Here is a 22014-nt window from a genome sequence, read left to right as displayed (position 1 = left end):
TTGGTCAGCCAAAATGTGTCAATACTCCGGAAATCACTGTAGAAGTGCACAAAATGTTCATGGAGGAATGCAGATTGAAAGTGCATAAAATTGCTCACCCTTGCCAAATGTCAAGTTTTAACTGAAGAATCAGAAACGAAAAAATTATCTGCAAGGTGAGTGCCACGACCCTTGACACAGGTAAACACATGAGAATGGACATGGCAAAATTACACGAACTATGGTATTAATTGTTGCCACACCCACATTATTCACTTGATATGGGTCCATCAGACTTCCATCTCTTCCCAAAACTGAAAATTTTTCTTGGTGGACGGAAAATTCACTTAAAATGAATCGATAGCCAGAGCTGACAACTATTTTGCGGGCCTGGAGGAAACTCTTTTTCGAGATGGGATCAAGGCACTGGAACATCGCTGGACCAAGTGCATTAATTTACAAGGGAACTACATTGAAAAATAAAAAGTTTCAGTGATAAGTACTTTTTTTCTATTCCGTTCCAAGAACTTTTCAAACCACCCTCGTAATATCACCAAATAATCTGTAATACCATTGGTACCAACAGCAAAAGATTTGAACACCCTCAGATAAAGAAAAATTACAGGAATTTATTCAACATATGATTGTAATTCTGACAGCATTAACAAAGGAAGAACAATGAGCATCCAAATAATATAATAATATGGTATCAAAGCAAACTATTGTTGGAGACATTTTAAATACACTTACTTGGCTGACTAGTTAAACCATCCAGCTGAACTTTTGCTTGTAAAGAAAAAACATTTCATTTCAGTACACAAAATATTGAAGAAAGAGCCACTAATTGCATTAAAGTTCACTTCATAAAATTTTTTCAATAATGCTGCAATACAGTTTTTTCAATACAATTCTGTAACCATTAGAACAAGTATTCTTTTATATACTTACAGACTTTATTACATGAGAGAAATAACATTTACTTGAATTTCTGAGACAACCGAGCTTACTGCTACTACTTGAATTTCTGAGACAACCGAGCTTACTGCTACAGGAACAAACACTTTTGAACCCTGATGTTTACTACAAGTATCCCTGTCTGAAAACAAGATTCATGTGAGGAAGGGAAAGAGATACACAAAGAAATACTAAGAAAGCAGTACACTGACTTTTGCATCTCCTTTTGCCCCATGGAGAGAAGTTGCTGTTGAGTAATTCTCTCGTAAGACCAATACCTTATGGAGAGCTCTGCAAGCTGGTGCTATGTCTGCTTTAAAAAGATGACCAACCACTATTTGAAATGCTCCTGTGGTGTGAAATCTTAACCTTAACAACAACATGCACACTGGAGTCAGTGGTTGGTTTGATTAGATAGTCTCTGAGCCTTAGTTTCAACTGCTCTACAGCATTTTTTTGCAAATGAAACTTGTTCTTTAACTCCAAGAATGGGTTCACCCTTTCACGGAATGTGTGAGCAGCTCACCGATTCTCGTCGTCATCCTCGGGACACATCTGAATGCTCAGATATTCGTAAAGTAAATGAAAGGAAACAATGTAATTCACATCGCTTAGTGTTACGGCACACAGAATTTTGCCAACAGTGGTCCAGAACAGTTGGAAAATAGAGAATACGGTGTGGTTTCAATGGTATAGAATGGCTTGGTAATGTTACAATGATCTTGACGACAAGTGAAGTAGGGAAAGTAGTAACAAATGGAAAAAATTTCAAGAACTGACGTGGGTTCGAGCATGTGATTATCTGCACTGCAGTCTACAATGCAACCTCCAACCCAACTAAATGAACGGAACACAGTGGAACAAAGTATGTGGTTAGAGTATTTCAAAACTCTTTCCTACGTTCTGTTTATAAACACACATGGAATTGTCAGAGCAGTTTAAGGACTTGATCGGTAGTTAAAAATTTGATTTTAATTGCATAGTTACTGCTACATATGTAAATTATATTGAATCATTATTGGCCACTGTCAAAATTCCTGTATTTCACTGTTTAACGCAAATATTTCGAATTTTTCTTTCTTACATTACTGCTAAGTGTGTTTTGAGTTAACAACTTTATTATTTCATTTGGTATCTGCTAAAAACAAAAGCAATGAATAGTAGCACCATTACACTATAAACTGATAATTATAGCTGAAGCTGACTTTGAACCACAAATTTTCACCAGTCAAATATGATCCGGCTTCATGGTGAAATGGTTTAGAATCAACATATATACAATGCAGATTTCCAGGTTAAGCTTCATCTACGGCTGTTTTCTGTCTTAACACAAGGTTCAATGCTTTATACAATTGGCTCTAAGTGGAACACAATAAACACATTTTGCTGCAGGCAGCTTTGTAAGGAAAGATTGAGTTGACAGAAACAATTTCCATGTTTTGCAACAAATGCTTGCCTTAGTAACAGTGTGAAAGAATGAGGAAACTGAAGTAAGATTCTCCACCAACTGGAGAGCCAACTGCCCGCAAATAATAATTAACATGGAGAGCATTACAGCTGCAAGCAGTTTACAGAAAATCTTTGGGCATGTTCAGACAGTGACCCACTGTCAGAGACATCACTGCACAGCTTCTGGGCAGTCAAATGATTTGAGTGTGGTGAAACTAGTGCTCTAATGCTGTCTCTGCTCTGCACCTGAAATTGGGAACCACCAGTAACACAGCTATTTAAACTTCACTAGTATGTTGTCAAAAATACCAGCTCAGCTGTAACATGACTAGTGGATGTTTCCATAGCTTATGGTTTTTAGATATTGTCACAATAACCAATCTACACAGCTGACAGCATTATCCAGATAATAGTTTTAGTACAATGTAACATCAATAGATGCTACAGTGCAACAATACAATACAGTTCACTTTCGGAAGGAAATTTATTCTTATTTAATATAAGACTTTTAAAAGTAAGTTATTTCTTCAAAGAAAAATTGCTGATATTGTATCAGCAATGAGAAAGAACAGAACTCACAAAATCAATAATACTTTTATTGGACCAATCGATATGGAAACTGGATGACATCACAATTCATTTTGTTAAAGGCTACTGCTGATGCAAATAAATTTGGAGAACACTTAGTTGTAAGATTATTAATATTCAATTATCGCTGTATATTTAACTGCATTGTAACGAATATTGTTAACCTTGTGGTACCCATGCCCACTGTGGTTGTGACAGCTGTTAATGCCACTTTTTTGCAATCAATTCCGAGGCTGCAAATGCACATAGCCCACTTCAGTGGACACTCCCTACTGGTACTGTGCCCTGCACGCATTTGCAGCCTTACGACTAATTGGAAACTCCAAATACGTGACCATTAATAGCTGTCCACTGCAGTGGACATTAAAAAAGAACATAGATGAACTGGCAGCAAGGAAACACACTGATGGGCCAAAACATTAATGGCATTTTAATCCACCCTTGACACAATCCAGCAGAAATTCTGCATGTCATCGATTTGATAAGTCCTTGGTAGGTTTCTCGAGATCATATAATAGAAAGAAACATTCCACATGGGAAAAATATATTACAACAAAGATTCAATGGCTTACCAAACGGGAAAGCACTGGTAGATAGACAAAAAACACACAAAAACACATACAAAATTTGCAGCTTTCACAACCCACGGTTGCTTCATCAGAAAAGAGGGAAGGAGAGGGAAAGACGAAAGGATGTGGGTTTTAAGGGAGAGGGTAAGGAGTCATTCCAATCCCGGGAGCAGAAAGACTTACCTTGGGGGGGAAAAAGGGACAGGTATGCGCAAAGAGTTTGGGCAGAGATGTCAGTCTCTCTCTCTGTGTGTGTGTGTGTGTGTGTGTGTGTGTGTGTGTGTGTGTGTGTATGTGTGTGTGTGTTTATTGTGTATCTACCAGCTCTTTCTCATTTGGTAAGTCACAGCATCTTTGTTCAATTGCTAATCTGGTGACCACAGAGCTAGCACCCAAGTGTCCCATATGGGTTCTATCGATTTTAGAGAAGGGGAAACCTTTGGCTAAGACATCCACCAGTGCATTATCAAATGCTCCTCAAATAACTGTAGCATGATTCTGATCTTGTGACATGGTTAGTTATCTTGCTGTAATATGGTATCTTTGTGATGTTCTGTGATGAGACATGGAATTCTAATACCTTGTTGCCTACTCGTGGATTCACCATCCTTCAACCAGTTTCCACAGATGCTGACTACAGTAGCACATCATCCACTTACCAGCTTCACTGCTTCCATAATGCTTATTCCAAGGAACCATGCCATTATCTGCCCTTTCTCAAAGTCCCTTATACCAATGGATTTTCCCCTGTATCACTAGAATGATTCCTCATTGGGCTCTGCTCTGATCACATACTTTCCTTACTGTGTCATGTGCCCACAAGGATACCACGAAGTATTCAATCTAAAGGTTTGCAATGGTCAATGTTTTGGTTCACCAGTGTGTGTCCAGTACAGATCTTCTACATCTACATCAACAGATTAGTTTTCATCTAAATTAACACACTAAAAGCCACTAAATAATTGTAATGCCGAGTTGTGCAAGAGGCAGGAAGACAGGAGGGGTGCACGTAGTACTTCCTTCTTTGACTCTCAAACGGTGCAATTGCTTTCTTGCACTGCATTCTTTATGGCTTGCTGCTCAATTATAGTGGTCTTATACTGACCAAATAAAACTATGTCTAACAGTTCATCTCATTTAAAATTTTCATTACCGAAAATGGTGGCGTGCAAACAAGAAAACAAAGTTCTCTATTCATAATGTGTACTTGACACCAATTAACTGTTTTACATTTAGTGAATGTGATAAAGGTAATAGAGAAAGTGTAGAAATGAAAAATGGTTTCCGTCAAGGATATTGATTGTCATTGGTATGACTAAAATTGTGCAATGTTTGTGTAGCAAATGTGGTAATGTGGAACAGTGGACTTTGCTTAAACAGATAAGATGAACTGCATGAAGATTTCCTACATAAGATTGTTGGAGAATGTGATGCAAATCTCGAATGATCCACTAAAAGTGGTAAAGTGTGAACAAGGAGCTTCAAACAAACAGAAGAGTAAACACTACTTTTGCTCTAGTTCCTACAAATTCTGATCGAGTATGCCACTACGAAACAGACAAAGTTCTGTCCATGGACTATGAAAACATGTGAAAAAGACCAACATAAAATACCAAAACAAAGAAATCTCATTCATGATGCAAACTGGATCTATGACTCCCAAATGCACACTTAACAGCATGAACTGCACAGACGGAAATCTGTAAATCAATTACAGAGGTAACAGCTACATAAAAAAAAAGAAGGGATGAACTATTTTATCTGCAACAAATTGGGAAGGACTAACCTTTATTACAGCAGAAATGCAGCTAGTACTGAGTTAAAGTACAACACTAGAATTATCACTACACAAACTGATCAGGTATTGAAGGAATCAGTTAAGAAAGGGGCCAAATGTGTTACAACTAGCACAGGAAATTATGTTTTTCCATATTAAGAGCTGGCTAGCATCATGGGTACTAAAGAGAGTACTAGAAAAAACTATGCAGGCTTTTTTGTTTATAGCATTCCTTACAGGAACTTTATGTTCACAAAGAAAATAGCAGCATCAAACAAAGTTCAAGAAATGCATCTTGACATTTTCACAACCTAATAATTCATCCACAAAATTTTGGCAGTGCAGCTTCTTTTTCTAAATTTCAGTTGTATATCTGCCATCTTCAGAGCAAGGAGACGTAGACTACAGCACTTATTCCATCATTTTGAACCACAGAAAACACAAATGGCAGCAAAGACTACTGTATTTACTTGAATCTAAGCCACACACTAATCCAAGCCACACCTGAAAAATAAGACTAAATCAAGGAAAAAAATTTTCCCGAATCTAAGCCGCACCTGAAATTTGAGACTCAAAATTCAAGGGGAGAGAAAAGTTTTAGGACGCACCTCCAAATCGAAACAAAGTTAGTTCATTGTAATATGAGACAATTTAGGTTGAATGAATGATGATACAGCTACAGTAGTTTGGTTCGAGTCTTAAGCTTAGCAGTTAAGCTTTATCAGGTAGCCATTGCTATGCGTCAGGCATTCTGTCCATATTTATACAGGTACCCTTCCTTTTTCACGTGCTTCGTCTGGTTTGAATTGATTGCTTATTTTTCTTTGATCTGATAAGTGCCGTTCTCTTTGTTACAGGTGTTTACGTCACTCTAAGCTGAAAATGCATTACTGTACTGTGTCATGCATTGTTTGTCGAATTCTGATATGAGTGTTTATGGCCTGTCGCCACTCATGGCATGGCTTGCTTTTATGCACACTACCACCACTTACAATTAAAATAAAAAGAGCAATCGTCTCATTAACAAAACAATGGCAAGAGACTGCTATTTGCTGTTACTTACACTGCTGCTTTCTTTGATAATGACCAACAAGAACCAAATAATAGACTGCATATCATAGATGATGTTCTGACCGAGAGTTCAGCAAAAATTTTTCTCCATTTGAAAATCTTTGCAGACGCCTCTTTAGTGCATTACATTCTGTACAGAAATTAGAGTCATCTTAGATTTAAAAATCTGGTCAATTGCCGTGCTTCATTTCTGACTGTATCACTATCAGACATAAGAATAATATGAATATAAACATGACAATGTGTATATTCTTCCATGTTTGCTGTTGTCTCACTCACGTTTCGTAGTTTATTAGGCAGACAGGATTTAAATGAGATAGCAGCAAATACGAAAGAATACGTGGCAAAATGTTTATATTCATATTATTCTTATGGTGAAGAGAATACTGCATGTGATTCACAATTCATAAAAGTTACTATTAGCAACCATCTCTTCTCACAGGTACGAAAAAATTCAGAACGTAGAGTTGGCCATATTGACAAACATCCCAAACAGTCTTGCCAGTCTGATTTTCGTAGTACATTGAAATGCTGCTACATTCAAAGATGAACAATACGGAATTTGTATTTACTTCATTGGATAATGTATGAAAATGCAGTGGTCAAAACTAGAGGCGGAGAAAATGGCTAGTCTTCCACCTTTTTTTAATTTCGGGCCATTCCATGCCAAGTGGTCTAATATCGAAAAATGTTCCCACATGACCATGGATTTTGATGAAATTTTGTATGAACATTCACACATGTTCTCAATGAACACTGAGAAAGTTTCAGTTTCAGAAATTCAATACTTGCAGAGATATAGTCACTTGTTTGAAACCATAGCACAGCTTCCAGTAGTGCATCTTTGAATTTTCAGCAACTTTGAGATGAGATATCTCAAAGTATTTGCATGAAAGAAACAAAACTTGGCCATCTTATACAACTTTTAGAGCTCTTCAAAATAAAATATTAAGAAAAGGATTTCTGAGCAATTTTCATATAGATAATTTGAAGCAAAGTTGGGCAAAAAAATAGCTGTTTAAAAAACATGCGAGCTTTAGTTTTTTATATCTCCCAAAGTAATTATGGGATGTACATGAAACTTTGCCCACCATAACTCACCAACACAAGGTCTTAGAATATAAAATTTCATTCTCCTATTGCTTTTCATTATTTCACAAATCTAGGGTAAAATTGACAATTTTTCAAAAAGTGCTAAAAATGGGTATTTTTAGTCAAATTTTTCGAAAAAGTGTTTTCTCCAAACTCTTCTAAACTATGGTCATTAGAAAGAGCATATTCTAAACTATCTAGAAAAGTGGATTTGCAATGCAAGCATATAAGGCCCTAAAAAGTAGCATCATCAAAGAGGCGCGCTGGAACTTTGAACACATTTTTCTGGCACTCAAATTATACCTGAAACCTTTTATTATGCCTAATAAATGTTTATTAGTGCCTTGAATAATTGAAATAAAAAGATCTGGCAAATAGGCAATGAGACTGTCAGAAAAACTCTCCCCCTCCTCCCCCCCCCCCCCCCCCCCCCCCCCAAAATGAGGAGAGAGAGAGAGAGAGAGAGAGAGAGATATCATAAAGAATCCAATTAATAATAGCTTCATATTTTTTGTACTTCTCACAATTGTAAATATTTACAAGTTGAAAATGAAGACCTAATTTTTGGATTCAATTGTATAAAAGAATCGGTTTGCTTGAATCATGCATCAAGTGATTTAATTTAATACCTAGGTGTTGTAACCTGTGAATTTTTGTCTTAAAGTTATTAGGGAAACATGTGAAATTGGTTGGTTAAACATCTAAGTTTTAATTTTGTATTTAATCACACTTAAATGTAGCCTACTACCTTGATAAATACGTAAGCACTAGTTTCACAGAGAAAATTCACAGATTCACTGTTTATACAAAATATAATGGCAACAATTACTTTAACAATCACATTGTTTCATTATTGGGAGCCTTGTTTGAACAATCAGTATTTCAGTGGTGTGTTTGCAGCATAGTGAGTGGGTTCTCTTGACTGAGTGTGTTTTAAGTGATTCGTAAGACCATCACCACCAATAAATTCATCCACTACCATTTGCTTGTGTCCAGTGTGGCCCGATCGGTATGTATCCATTGCTTAAGCACGATAACTTCCTGTGGCTCATGATCTAGGAAATAACTGGCAATTTCAGATGCTATAGCTTCGGGCCCAGGACACCTTCCACAGCGATGTAGCATGCACTGTTCAGAGTTCAAACTGCAAACTGCCTTGCTGAGAATCTCCTTATAATTTTCACATATACCAGCTCTGCTAAGCATAAGCTTAACATTTTGGTGAATTGCACAGACGCGAACTGCATGTGTTCCAGCTGATCCTACTGTTACACACCATTTGGGTCTAAGTTTACAAAACTTAGAGAACTCTGTTTCTGGACCATTTATATTCTTATAGATAACATACATTTCCCATAAATTGCAAAGTAACAATCTTTTCTGCATGTATGTCTTTCTATCTAAAAGTCTATCTGAAATACTATCATTTTTTCCAGGGCACACCGTACTACACTCATCTTCAAAAAAATTTGTCACTCTACTAGCAACTTCTGCTGGTAATTTCCTGCTTTGCCTATTTTCGGGAAGTGCCAGAATGCCCTGCTCTGCCTTAAGCTTCCGGGCATTCTTCACCATTCTTTCGGACATGCCGAACTGAGCTGCTGTTTGTCCGACTGTCCAACTTACAGGTGCCAAGGTTAAAATTTGCATCTGTTCTTTATGAATTGCATTCTGCAGCTTGGCTTTCAGTTCAGTCAGCAAATGTGCGTTGTCGGAACAGTTTCCACATTCCTTAATTTCACTAGCTTCTTCAATTCTACATCTACATCCATACTCCGCAAGCCACCTGGTGGTGTGTGGCAGAGGGTACCCTGAGTACCTCTATCGGTTCTCTCTTATATTCCAGTCTCTTATTGTTCGTGGAAAGGAGGATTGTTGGTATGCTTCTGTGTGGGCTCTAATCTCTCCGATTTTATCCTCATGCTCTCTTCGCGAGATATACGTAGGAGGGAGCAATATACTGCTTGACTCTTCGATGAAGGTATGTTCTCGAAACTTTAACAAAAGCCCGTACCGAGCTACTGAGCGTCTCTCCTGCAGAGTCTTCCACTGGAGTTTATCTATCATCTTAACGCTTTCGCGATTACTGAATGATCCTGTAACGAAGCGCGCTGCTCTCCGTTGGATCTCTCTCTCTCTCTTCTATCAACCCTATATCTCTCTTCTATCAACCCTAACTCACACCACTGAGCAGTATTAAAGCAGTGGGTGAACAAGCGTACTGTAACCTACTTCCTTTGTTTTCGGATTGCATTTCCTTAGGATTCTTCCAATGAATCTGTCTGGCATCTGCTTTACCGACGATCAACATTATATGATCATTCCATTTTAAATCACTCCTAATGCATACTCCCAGATAATTTATGGTATTAACTGCTTCCAGTTGCTGACCTATTTTGTAGCTAAATGATAGGGGATCTATCTTTCTATGTATTCGCAGCACATTACACTTGTCTACATTGAGATTCAATTGCCATTCCCTGCACCATGCGTCAATTTGCTGCAGATCCTCCTGCATTTCAGTACAATTTTCCATTGTTACCTCTCGATACACCACAGCATCATCTGCAAAAAGCCTCAGTGAACTTCTGATGTCATCCACAAGGTAATTTATGTATGTTGTGAATAGCAACGATCCTACGACACTCCCCTGCGGCACACCTGAAATAACTCTTACTTCGGAAGACGTCTCTCCATTGAGAATGACATGCTGCATTCCGTTATCTAGGAACTCTTCAATCCAATCACACTATTGGTCTGATAGTCCATATGCTCTTACTTCGTTCATTAAACGACTGTGGGGAACTGTATCGAACGCCTTGCGGAAGTCAAGAAACACGGCATCTACCTGTGAACCCGTGTCTATGGCCCTCAGTCTCGCGGACGAATATCGCGAGCTGGGTTTCACACGACAGTCTTTTTCGAAACCCATGCTGATTCCTACAGAGTAGATTTTTAGTCTCCAGAAAAGTCATTATACTCGAACATAATAAGTATTCCAGAATTGTACAACTGATCGACGTTAGAGATATACGTCTATAGTTCTGCACATCTGTTCGACGTCCCTTCTTGAAAATGGGGATGACCTGTGCCCTTTTCCAATCCTTTGGAACGCTACGCTCTTCTAGAGACCTATGGTACACCGCTGCAAGAAGGGGGGCAAGTTCCTTCGCGTACTCTGCGTAAAATTGAACTGGTATCCCATCAGGTCCAGCGGCCTTTCCTCTTTTGAGCGATTTTAATTGTTTCTCTATCCCTCTGTCGTCTATTTCGATATCTACCATTTTGTCATCTGTACGACAATCTAGAGAAGGAACTACAGTGCAGTCTTCCTTTGTGAAACAGCTTTGGAAAAAGACATGTAGTATTTCAGCCTTTAGTCTGTCATCCTCTGTTTCAGTACCATTTTGGTCACAGTGTGTCTGGACATTTTGTATTGATCCACCTATCGCTTTGACATAAGACCAAAATTTCTTAGGATTTTCTGTTAAGTCAGTACATAGAACTTTACTTTCGAATTCACTGAACGCCTCTTGCATAGCCCTCCTCACACTACATTTCGCTTCGCGTAATTTTTGTTTGTCTGCAAGGCTTTGGCTATGTTTGTTTGCTGTGAAGTTCCCTTTGCTTCTGCAGCAGTTTTCTAACTCGGTTGTTGTACCACGGTGGCTCTTTTCCATCTCTTACGGTCTTGCTTGGCACATACTCATCTAACTCATATTGTACGATTGTTTTGAAGTTTGTCCACTGATCCTCAACACTATCTGTACTTGGGACAAAACTTTTGTGTTGAGCCGTCAGGTACTCTGAAATCTTTTTGTCACTTTTGCTAAACAGAAAAATCTTCCTACCTTTTTTAATATTTCTATTTACAGCTGAAATCATTGATGCAGTAACCACTTTATGATCGCTAATTCCCTGTTCTGCGTTAATTGTTTCAAATAGTTCGGATCTGTTTGTCACCACAAGGTCTAATGTTATTGCCACGAGTCGGTTCTCTGTTTAACTGCTCAAGGTAGTTTTCAGATAAAGCACTTAAAAAAATTTCACTGGATTCTTTGTCCCTACCACCAGTTATGAACGTTTGAGTCTCACGGTCTATATCCGACAAATTAAAATCTCCACCCAGAACTATAACATGGTGGAGAAATCAACTGGAAATATTTTTCAAATTGTCCTTCAGGTGCTCAGCCACAACAGCTGCTGAGCAAGGGGGCCTATAGAGGCATCCAATTACCACGTCTGAGCCTGCTTTAACCGTGACCTTCACCCAAATCATTTCACATTTCGGATCTCCGTCAATTTCCTTCGATGATGTTGCACTTCTTATCGCTATAAACACGCCTCCCCCTTCACTGTCCAGCCTGTCTCTGCGGTATACATTCCAATCTGAGTTTAGGATTTCATTACTGTTTACGTCTGGTTTGAGCCAACTTTCTGTCCCTAGTACTATATGGGCATTGTGACCGTTTATTAATGAGAGCAGTTCTGGGACCTTTCTATACACACTCCTGCAGTTTACTATTAGCACATTAATATTGTTATTCCCTGTGGCATTTTGCCTACTCCTACCTTGCCGCGTCTCAGGAAGGGTCTTGTCGGGCATAGGGAGGGAATTCTCTAACCTAAAAAACCCCCATGTGCACTCCACATGTACTCCGCTACCCTTGTAGCCGCTTCCGGCGTGTAGTGCACGCCTGACCTATTCAGGGGGACCCTACATTTGTCCACCCGATAGCGGAGGTAGAGAAATTTGCGCCCCAGATCTCCGCAGAATCGCCTGAGCCTCTGGTTTAAGCCTTCCACTCGGCTCCAAACCATAGGACCGCAATCGGTTCTGGGAACGATACTACAAATAGTTAGCTCTGATTCCACCCCGTGAGCGAGGCTTTCCGCCTTCACCAATTCCGCCAACCGCCTGTACGAACTGAGGATGACCTCTGAACCCAGACGGCAGGAGTCATTGATGCCGACATGAGCAACAATTTGCAGCCGGGTGCACCCAGTGCTCCCTATCGCCGCCGGCAGGGCCTCCTCCACATTTCGGATGAGACCCCCGGAAAGCAGACAGAGTGAACACTGGCCTTCTTCCCCGACCTTTCCGCTATTTCCCTAACGGGCTCCATCATCCGCCTAACGTTGGAGCTCCCAATAACTAATAAACCCCTCCCCCCGTGTGCCTGCTCAGACCTTGCTGAAGGAGCAGCCACATGTCCACTCACAGGCAGAGCGGGCGATGCCACACGGTTTACTCCCATTGCATTTACAATTTTGTTTTTAATCACATTTTGAGCCTTTTGAATTTTCTTCTTCACGTATTGGGGCTTCTCTGTAGCTTACTGTTCTCTTCAGGGGTTAAATACCGATAGACAATAGGCTACTATTTAATTCTTCTTTTGGTAAAGTCCCCATCAGAATGTTATGAGGCTGATAAAGCTTCGTCCAAGTGTTTATTTAAGGTAGTCCTGCAAGCCGGAAAAATTTTCTGACCTGGCTTTGTTATTAACAAGCTGCTTCTTCAACATACCAGAAGCCTTATTAGCTGTTTCAGTATCAAGAGTGCGAATTCCTGCCTTAACATTGATTCACCTTCCCAAAGGGATTGAAGCATTTTTTTTGTAACCTCTCATTTTGTGTCAATAACAGGGCTTCATGGTGTAGACAAACTTGTCCAGCTTTGCTTCATAATGTCAGACCAACAACTCTTTTTTCCTCATCACTAAAATCCGCAAACCATTTTAAAGCAGCTTTTTTGGCAAAGCAAGTGACGTGACACTTTGTTCCACTATCTCCTTGCCCAATTGGCAGGAAGGTATGTGTTCCCTTCTGCACCCACCTCTAATCAGTAACTAAATAATGTATTTGGCCTGTAAGTGCAAATTATAATTTGCTTAAATTTCAGACAAATTGCTACTGAATGAAATTATACACAATGTATAATACCAATGAAAAAATCTAATAAGAGATATGCTATAAAAGACACAATCAAAACTAATTTTTTGTAAATTAGACTACAAACTTTGATGGTATTACGAATGAGCCACAGGAAGTTATCGTGCTTAAGCAATGGATACATACCGATCGGGCCACACTGGACACAAGCAAATGGTAGTGGATGAATTTATTGGTGGTGATGGTCTTACGAATCACTTAAAACACACTCAGTCAAGAGAACCCACTCACTATGCTGCAAACACACCACTGAAATACTTATTGTTCAAACAAGGCTCCCAATAATGAAACAATCTGATTGTTAAAGTAATTGTTACCATTATATTTTGCATAAACAGTGAATCTTGTGAATTTTCTCTGTGAAACTAGTGGTTACGTATTTATCAAGGTAGTAGGCTACATTTAAGTGTGATTAAATACAAAATTAAAACTCTTAGATGTTTAACCAACCAATTTCACATGTTTCCCTAATAACTTTAAGACAAAAATTCGCAGGTTACAACACCTAGGTATTAAATTAAATCACTTGATGCACGATTCAAGCAAACCGATTCTTTTATACAATTGAATCCAAAAATTAGGTCTTCATTTTCAACTTGTAAATATTTACAATTGTGAGAAGTACAAAAAATATGAAGCTATTATTAATTGGATTCTTTATGATATCTCTCTCTCTCTCTCTCTCTCTCTCTCTCCCCTCATTTGGGGGGGGGGGGGGGGGGGGGGAGAGTTTTTCTGACAGTCTCATTGCCTATTTGCCAGATCTTTTTATTTCAATTATTCAAGGCACTAATAAACATTTATTAGGCATAATAAAAGGTTTCAGGTATAATTTGAGTGCCAGAAAAATGTGTTCAAAGTTCCAGCGCGCCTCTTTGATGATGCTACTTTTTAGGGCCTTATATGCTTGCATTGCAAATCCACTTTTCTAGATAGTTTAGAATATGCTCTTTCTAATGACCATAGTTTAGAAGAGTTTGGAGAAAACACTTTTTCGAAAAATTTGACTAAAAATACCCAGAACTTGCACTCTATTCTAAGCTGCAGGCGGTTTTTTGGATTACAAAAACAAAAAAAAAAAAAAGTGCGGCTTAGATTCGAGTAAATACAGTAAGTATAAATTGAGTCTGACTGCATGATCAATCCACTCTGAAATACCAATTTATCATTACCAGCACTGAAGCGATGTCTTTCCAAGTTTACTGCAGAAAGTGCTGGATTTCATGATTTGTCTAGGCTGAAACCACTATCTTTGTTGAAGTTACTCATAAATAAATTTCAACTGCTTCTATTGGGCAGATGACTTACCACATAGCAAGGATGCATGGAACACTGTAGGTACACCCAGCTCTTACAGCCCAATAAATCAGCTGTTACAGAGCACTGTACTGATGTCTATTTCTCAATGCATCATGACAATATGTAAATTCTAGTATTTGCTTCACCTTTTTGGGACTCTGGTGAAAGAATCAGATGGCATCCTTCTGGTAAACATTTTAATTAAAGATAGTGTTTTGACCTAGACAAATCAAGGAATTTGGCACTTTCTCACGAAGATGTTACTACAACACAGCTAATAATGACACACTGATATCCCAACATCTATCTACTGCATAGCAACATATTCAATTTCTGAATACTCTTTGCCATCAACCAGTGTATCTGGTTTTTTTTTTTCCTCTGCAATTTAAAATGATGCTGCAAATACTGCAGCTCACCGTAGCTTCTGTAGGCTCACCCAGAAGATAGCAGAAATATATGCACCCAAAATATTACAGACAGAAGAAATAAAGCTTACATGACTGCACTCCTGAAATTTCAGTTCATGAATATTCGAAAAGATTTGCAGGAGAATACAGCACACAATGTCTGTCAAAGTGACAAGTTGTGTGAGGAACTGTTTTACCAACCAGACTACATATTGTGTCAACATATATTACAGGTTATTATGGGTAAAACCCTAAGTGAAAAGCACAAAAAATAATCACAATGCCTGCAAAGCCTACAGCTGAAGCACTATCAACCCCCAAAATTAGTAGAGGCAGAATTACCATCACTAGCCATAGAATCATCATCAACTGTAGAATCTATTACAGAGGCAAAACCTTCAGCAGCAGCAGCAGCTACAGAGCCATCACACTCCACAACAGCACCTCTGTCTGTGGCAGCAGTTTCACCATCATCACATGCAGCAGAGTCGTCACCACCACCAGCGTAATTATCAACATCAAGAACAGCAGCTGCAGCATCTTCACTACCTGCATGTCCATAACAACCATCATCATAAGCAGCAGCAATTGCTGCTGCTCCTCATCCAGAAAGAGGCAGAAGTAGTGGCCCATATGCATGAAGGACCAGGATTTGTTTAAACACAGGAAGCAAAGAAAGTAAGAAAACTTTGATGTAAACAATCCGATTAAAAAATAAATTACATTGAAACATTCAGAATGTGTCAAGTAAATTATGAAGTACAAATTTCACTGACAGCTGAGCTACCACATGTTTCTATTACAGAGGATGGTCTGAAAGAGAATGAAATTAGTATTTGTTGTGTACAGGATTACAAACAATTTCAATTTCTGCAAGCTTTAAAGGGGAGTTGCAGGGTAATTAAGTAGCGAAAGCTGCTATGAAAGTACTGGAAGGAAGTGTGATATTAAGTCTGTACTGATCACTTAGCTAAAAAAGTGTTCTGAAAGAACTACAATTTTTTGATAAGGCTATCAAGGAAACATGGGCACCCGCCACAGGGTAAGAGGAGGGTTCCAACAAACCCCTCCCCCAATTCTCAAGGAAAGGAAAAGGAAAGTATAGTGTGGTTAGGCTTTTTCTTTCAAGAAAATTATTTAAAAGTCAAAATTGAACAGGTTTTTAACAAGGTCAGAAAGGAACTTTAAGTTGCTATTAATTTTCCGTAATACTAATACTTCATGCCTCCAGGTCTAACCCCCCCCCCCACAAAGTATCGTATTGTATGGGTGCCCCTGATAGGTGATCTAAACGTTAATATATTAAAAGACAGTAGCTATGAAAGAAGCTTTTATAATTACTACCTACAGGTTGATTGATACCTTAATTACTAATATACCTCAGAGTAAGGGAACAGGGCACATAAATTCAACTATCAATGATTGTGATCAAGTAGCTGAAATATCCGGAAGCAACATCAGCTCTAAAAATTACACTGCTGAAGTGAGAAAATATAAGTAAACTACTAATATCACAAAAAAGCTGAAGACTGGAGCAATAGAAATTATTAGAGATTGGAATGCTTTTATTCCACATTAGATTACTACAGACGTATTAAATGCCCCATAATGTGCAGAAATCTAACTATAAAAAATACTAAAAAACTGATTACACACAGTAAATGTACATAACAGTTCTGTGGTGCTTCAGCGAAGTGAAAAATTTGATGCCTTTACAATCTTGCACAAATAAATTCCAAAAACGTAATATCCCAAATGGCCCCAGAATATATCTTTACAACTGTGAAATTGGGAAACTACACTGCTATATTGTTCAGTTGGGGGGGGGCAAAAGGGGGGGGGGGAAGACTATTACAGTAAGAGTAACAGGGATGCCCATCTAAATGGGAAACTGCCTGAACAACTAAAAGGATTCCATAATTTCTGGGCTCATTTATGTGCCCAACTATCTCACAGAATAAGATGTAAAAGAAGTATCCATGTTGAGAAATATGAATGTACTTAGTGTCACCTGTGTAACCTCACAGAAATCTAGAATCTGTGCATTAGAGAGGATCTCCTTCGAAACAAAAATTATCAATCTCGCTACACATCCAAAAACCAATCAACATCTGCATAATAAAGTGACTGTTCCTTTTTGTAACACAAGAATGATACTGCTGATACTTTTTTTTTATACACACACACACACACACACACACACACACACACACACACGTCCCAGCCCTCTTTGGACATATTCTATTCTACAGAAGTGAACCTACGTAAGACTATCATTGTGAAGATGAGAGGGTGATTTGTTTTTATTTTTATTTTGTTTAGGATGTGGCTATGCAATCTTACTGAATTTGAGAGCATGTCAAAAGCATATTTGATTTTAACTTGATCTACATAGTTTGTTAGTGTTATATCTAAAGAAAATGGAAATAGTGCAATGTAAATATTGTATATTTTGGCTCCATCCCTATAATGAAGATTGTTTACAGATGATGCTGAAGAAACGAACTGGCAGACTCTTAAATACGTGGTTTAGAAGACCTGCTTAAAAAATTTCAAGGACCAGCTTTAAATGATGACTCTAGGAATATACTAGAGCCCCTACATACTGGAGGGAAACATTACGAGGAAAAGATTAGATAAATTACAGCACACTGGGAACATTTAAACAATCGTCCTTCCTGGGCTCCATATGTGAAATGGAATGTGAAAAACCATGATGATGGGTATAATAGGATAACCCTCTGCCATGCACTTTGCAGAGTATAAATGCATGAAAAAAATAACACAACCAAATATGACAAGTCTAGACAAGTGGAAAGCAATCTACAATGTGTGAATGAAGTATCACATAAGACACTTTCACATTCCAATAACTATATGCACCACAAGCATCAACAGTTTTCTGTGAACCACAGAGCAAGGTAAAAGAGCACAACATGACAGTTCAATTGTAATCAGCACTATCTCATACAATACTCTAAGCTGGTCAACATTATTCTGAGTAATTTACAATGCCCAATGTTGCAAAACTGACATACCCTTTGCTCAACAATGAAACAAAAATGTAGGCAAAAATTTAAGGAGAGGGAAATCCTACAAATCAGATGCAGCTCACCTGAATTTTCTGCTTCAGTTTCCTTTGATTCTGCTGCAAGAACATAAAAGTCATGCATGATGAAATTTTATGTATGGAATTCAGTATATTTTGAATATTGTTGAGTAACTTACCATCAAGTGGCTCTGATTCTGCTTTCACCTCTGAAGGAACACCTTCTGAATCAATACAACAATGACATAAGCAAACAATACCACATGGCACAACAAAAGCACATGCAAGCAATAAGATATATAAAAGCAGCCACTTGATAAATTTAAACAGAAAAAATAAATGAAAACAAAAAAATACATACTGAATAGAAACTGTGCTTTAAATACTTTTCAACAAACTAAAAATTAACAGATTTGTAATAATTATTAATTAAGGGAAAGCATACAAATGCTGTCTTCAGTCATTTGGGTCTGCACCTTCAAATTAGAGACCAGAGAGTAAAAATTATTATTCATCTGAACTACAATATTTTGAGCACGCAAGGAGGGGACGGATGAAGGGGGGAGGGAGAGGGAGGAGGAGGGGGGAGGAGAGAGCGAGAGAGAGAGAGATTTGTCTTGTAATGTGATCAGCCATTGCTGATTTTGATTTTGTCTAATTCTCTAAATTTTAATACAGTAAATGTTACATGTACAAACAGATTGCCAATGTATGTGATTATCTGACAATGACAAATGATCAGAATAGGGAGTGGCAGGTGTTGGAATTTTGGTACAGAGTTCTGACTGACTGTTCAGGGCAAATTGTGCCTTATTCAGCACAGTGGGGATTTTGGCACTGTTTTTAATTCAAGGCAGATATTATTTACAGAACAGTCAATTTTCAGTCCTTAAACTATTCTCTATCCCCTCTTAAAAGTCCTTATCAAGGTCCATAAAGGCATTCTGACAGCTATTCTCTGCACAAAATTAACACAGCTGCAATAACCTGTCCAACAACTGTCCCTAGTTCCCAAAAGGACCCTGGCCCCCCCCTCCCCTCCCAACCCCACCTCCTCCAGGTCAGCTTCACAATAGTAGTTTACTATTTCCATGTGGTCAATGAAGATACATCATGGCTTTTTGAGACCACAATTTGTATATCCACTGCACAATGGGGAACATATGGAGAAACCACTTCAAGAAATAGGATCTGCTCAAACTCCATGGGGTGCAACATAGCACAACACATCACCAGAATTACAAAGTCATCAATCCAGTTGGAATGGCTGCACAAAAATATGTCATACTAGGAGGAGAAGGACGGATAAGACTGATCTTGGGTCAATCTTAGGCTATGAAGAGTCAGCTGTAATGGGCAATTTATTTTGGGAGGTTTCTCAGTCATTTTTTTCAAATGATAGCCTGGGTTACACTTTATTTTAACAACTTCAAAAATGCAACTTTCCAAACATTGTTAATATTTAATTATGCTAGTCAACTTTTAAAACTAGAAGGCATGAAAGTACTTCAACAAAATCCATTAATGTGATTAGAGGTAAAGTTATTGGAAGTAAACAGTAGTACATGAAGTTGAACACGTGTTTTTGAAGTTAGATTGTTGTTTCTTCAATTTGATGAATATTTATCAGTGGCATTTTTGCTGGCTAATTGGTTGGTTGGTTTTATGTTCCATGGATCATAAATTTTAATGATGTGAAACAAGATATTTTACATTCACATTGCAAATTAATGTGTAATGTGGTTACACACTGAACAATTTAGTTTTTTATGTATAGTTTTTAGTTAATAATTCCTAACCACCACCTTTCACACATTACAGTAACAGATTTCTTCTAAGGAATAAAAGGAGCTCTTATGAAGAAATTACTACTGTTTGTCTTCAATTTTCATTTTGCTGTCTGTAATGCATTTTATGTCACTGGATTAGTGAGCAGAACTTTTAGTGCATCCCTTTTCATGCTGAAGACAGTTTTACTGTGGAGTAATGAATGTCAAGTTTCCTTGCAGTACTGAAATTACGTACATCATTGTTCCTTCTGAACTTTAGTGAATTATTTACAAAAAGCTTCATGAGCAAATAAATATAATGTGAAGTAGTAGTCAGAATACCCAACTCCTGAAACAGACTGCTGCAAGATGACTGTGGTTAAGTCCCACATATTATTCTTAAGACATTTTTGAGCACTGAAGATTCTTTATTACAGATTAGTTACACAGAACATTATTCCTTACAACATTACTGAATGAAAATATGCTAAATATCTCAATTTACTGATTTGCCCCTCCAAGATTTGCAATGATTCAAATGTGGCTGAACTAAGCTGTTTTAGGAGTTCAAAGTGTGTGTTTCCCACTTTAAATTCTCATCAATATGGAGAGCTAAGAATTTTGAAGTTTCTACTGTATTATTTCCCCACCATGTGTTACATGTATTACTGGCTTGGTACCCCTAATGCGTGGAACTGAATATGCTGTGTGTTTGTAAAACTGAGTGTGAGGGCATTCACAGAAAACCAGTCATGATACATTTAAAAAGGTGGATCACCATATCTTATTTCTGTATGTACACTTTGAATACAATACCAGTGTCATCTGCAAAAAGAACTAATTCTGTTTGCTGCATATTAGACAGAACATCTTTTACATACAAGAGAAACAATACCAGACCTGAGATCACATATTAGATAACCCCATACACGATTTCTCTGCAGCCAGAATAATGTCCTTATACTACACTGGCTGAGTCACTAAGTACAATTTCCTGCAGCCTTTTGGTTAGATATGACATACATTGGTTGGCTATATCTTCAATCCCATAAAACTTCCAATTTATCTAGGAGCATATTATGATTCATGCAAATGCTTTAGTTAGATCACAGAAAATACCAACCAACACTGTTATTTTATTTATGCTTGTAAAAATTGGCAAGTGAACATGTAAATGGCATTCTCAGCTGAATAAATCTTCTGAAATCTAAACTGCTTTGCTGCAGATATTATTACTGCTCGGGTGAGATATTACAGTATACACCACCTTCCAAAAAATTTTGGAAACTGTTTGTAGTTATTAATGGCTCTCCTATCATTTTTCTTGAAGACATGTTTGACAACTGCATATTTCAATCTGGAAAAACACTTTCTGTTGGTGATGCATTACATATTTCACTTAAGACTGGGCTTATTAAATGGAAAGAAAATCTTTAGTGCTGTACTGGAAACACCAAAACTAGATGATGCTTTCAGGTTTGAGAGAATGTAGAATTTTCTTAATTTCAGAAGGAACAGCTGGTGATACGAGGGTGGTTTGAAAAGTTCTCGGGGTCACCATGAGAGGTCGGTGCTAGTGCAACGAGTTGTTCACATGATATTCATTTGTCTGTTGCCTGTAAACATGTGGCACATCAGTGCTCTTTGAAGAGAGCTGTGGCAGTGATGTTGCTCTGTTGTTCCTTTGTAGTGATTTTTTTTTTGGGGGGGGGGGGGGGGGGAAATCTATATTTGAGCATTGATTAAGTACTTCATAAAGAAAGGTATGAAAGCAAAGGACATTCATGTCAATTTCCAGAGTGCACTGAGGGACTCTGCTCCTTCATATTCAACTGTTGCTAGGTGGACAAATTAATTTAAACTTGGTTGGGAGAGCTTAGATAGCAATCCACACACTGGTCGGGCAAAATGTGTCACTACTCCGGAAATCATTGCAAGAGTGCACAAAATGGTTATGGAGGATTGCCGACAAAGTGCCTGAGATTGCTCACGCTTGCCAGATGTCATCCGAAAGGGTATATCACACTTTAACTGAAGAATTAGACATGAAATAATT

At 38.1% G+C, this 22014-nt stretch overlaps 1 protein-coding gene across 4 annotated transcripts in view; it reads right to left on the bottom strand.

Annotated features, from left to right (window-relative positions):
- Positions 1-22014, bottom strand: part of LOC126094659 (clathrin light chain) — a 74385-nt gene that overhangs the window by 30568 nt on the left and 21803 nt on the right. The window contains exons 4-7 of one of the 4 annotated variants that reach the window (XM_049909163.1): positions 18369-18413; positions 18256-18288; positions 15483-15689; positions 730-765 (exon numbers count right to left, since the gene is read on the bottom strand). In XM_049909163.1, the coding sequence (XP_049765120.1) occupies positions 730-765; positions 15483-15689; positions 18256-18288; positions 18369-18413 (321 nt within the window). The remainder of the gene's footprint in view (positions 1-729; positions 766-15482; positions 15690-18255; positions 18289-18368; positions 18414-22014) is intronic. The other 3 variants (XM_049909164.1, XM_049909165.1, XM_049909166.1) reach the window with 3 other exon arrangements.

Source organism: Schistocerca cancellata, chromosome 8 (genome assembly GCF_023864275.1).
Source record: "Schistocerca cancellata isolate TAMUIC-IGC-003103 chromosome 8, iqSchCanc2.1, whole genome shotgun sequence".
Classification (NCBI taxonomy): domain Eukaryota; kingdom Metazoa; phylum Arthropoda; class Insecta; order Orthoptera; family Acrididae; genus Schistocerca; species Schistocerca cancellata.
This window is presented reverse-complemented; position numbering and strand designations above follow the sequence as displayed.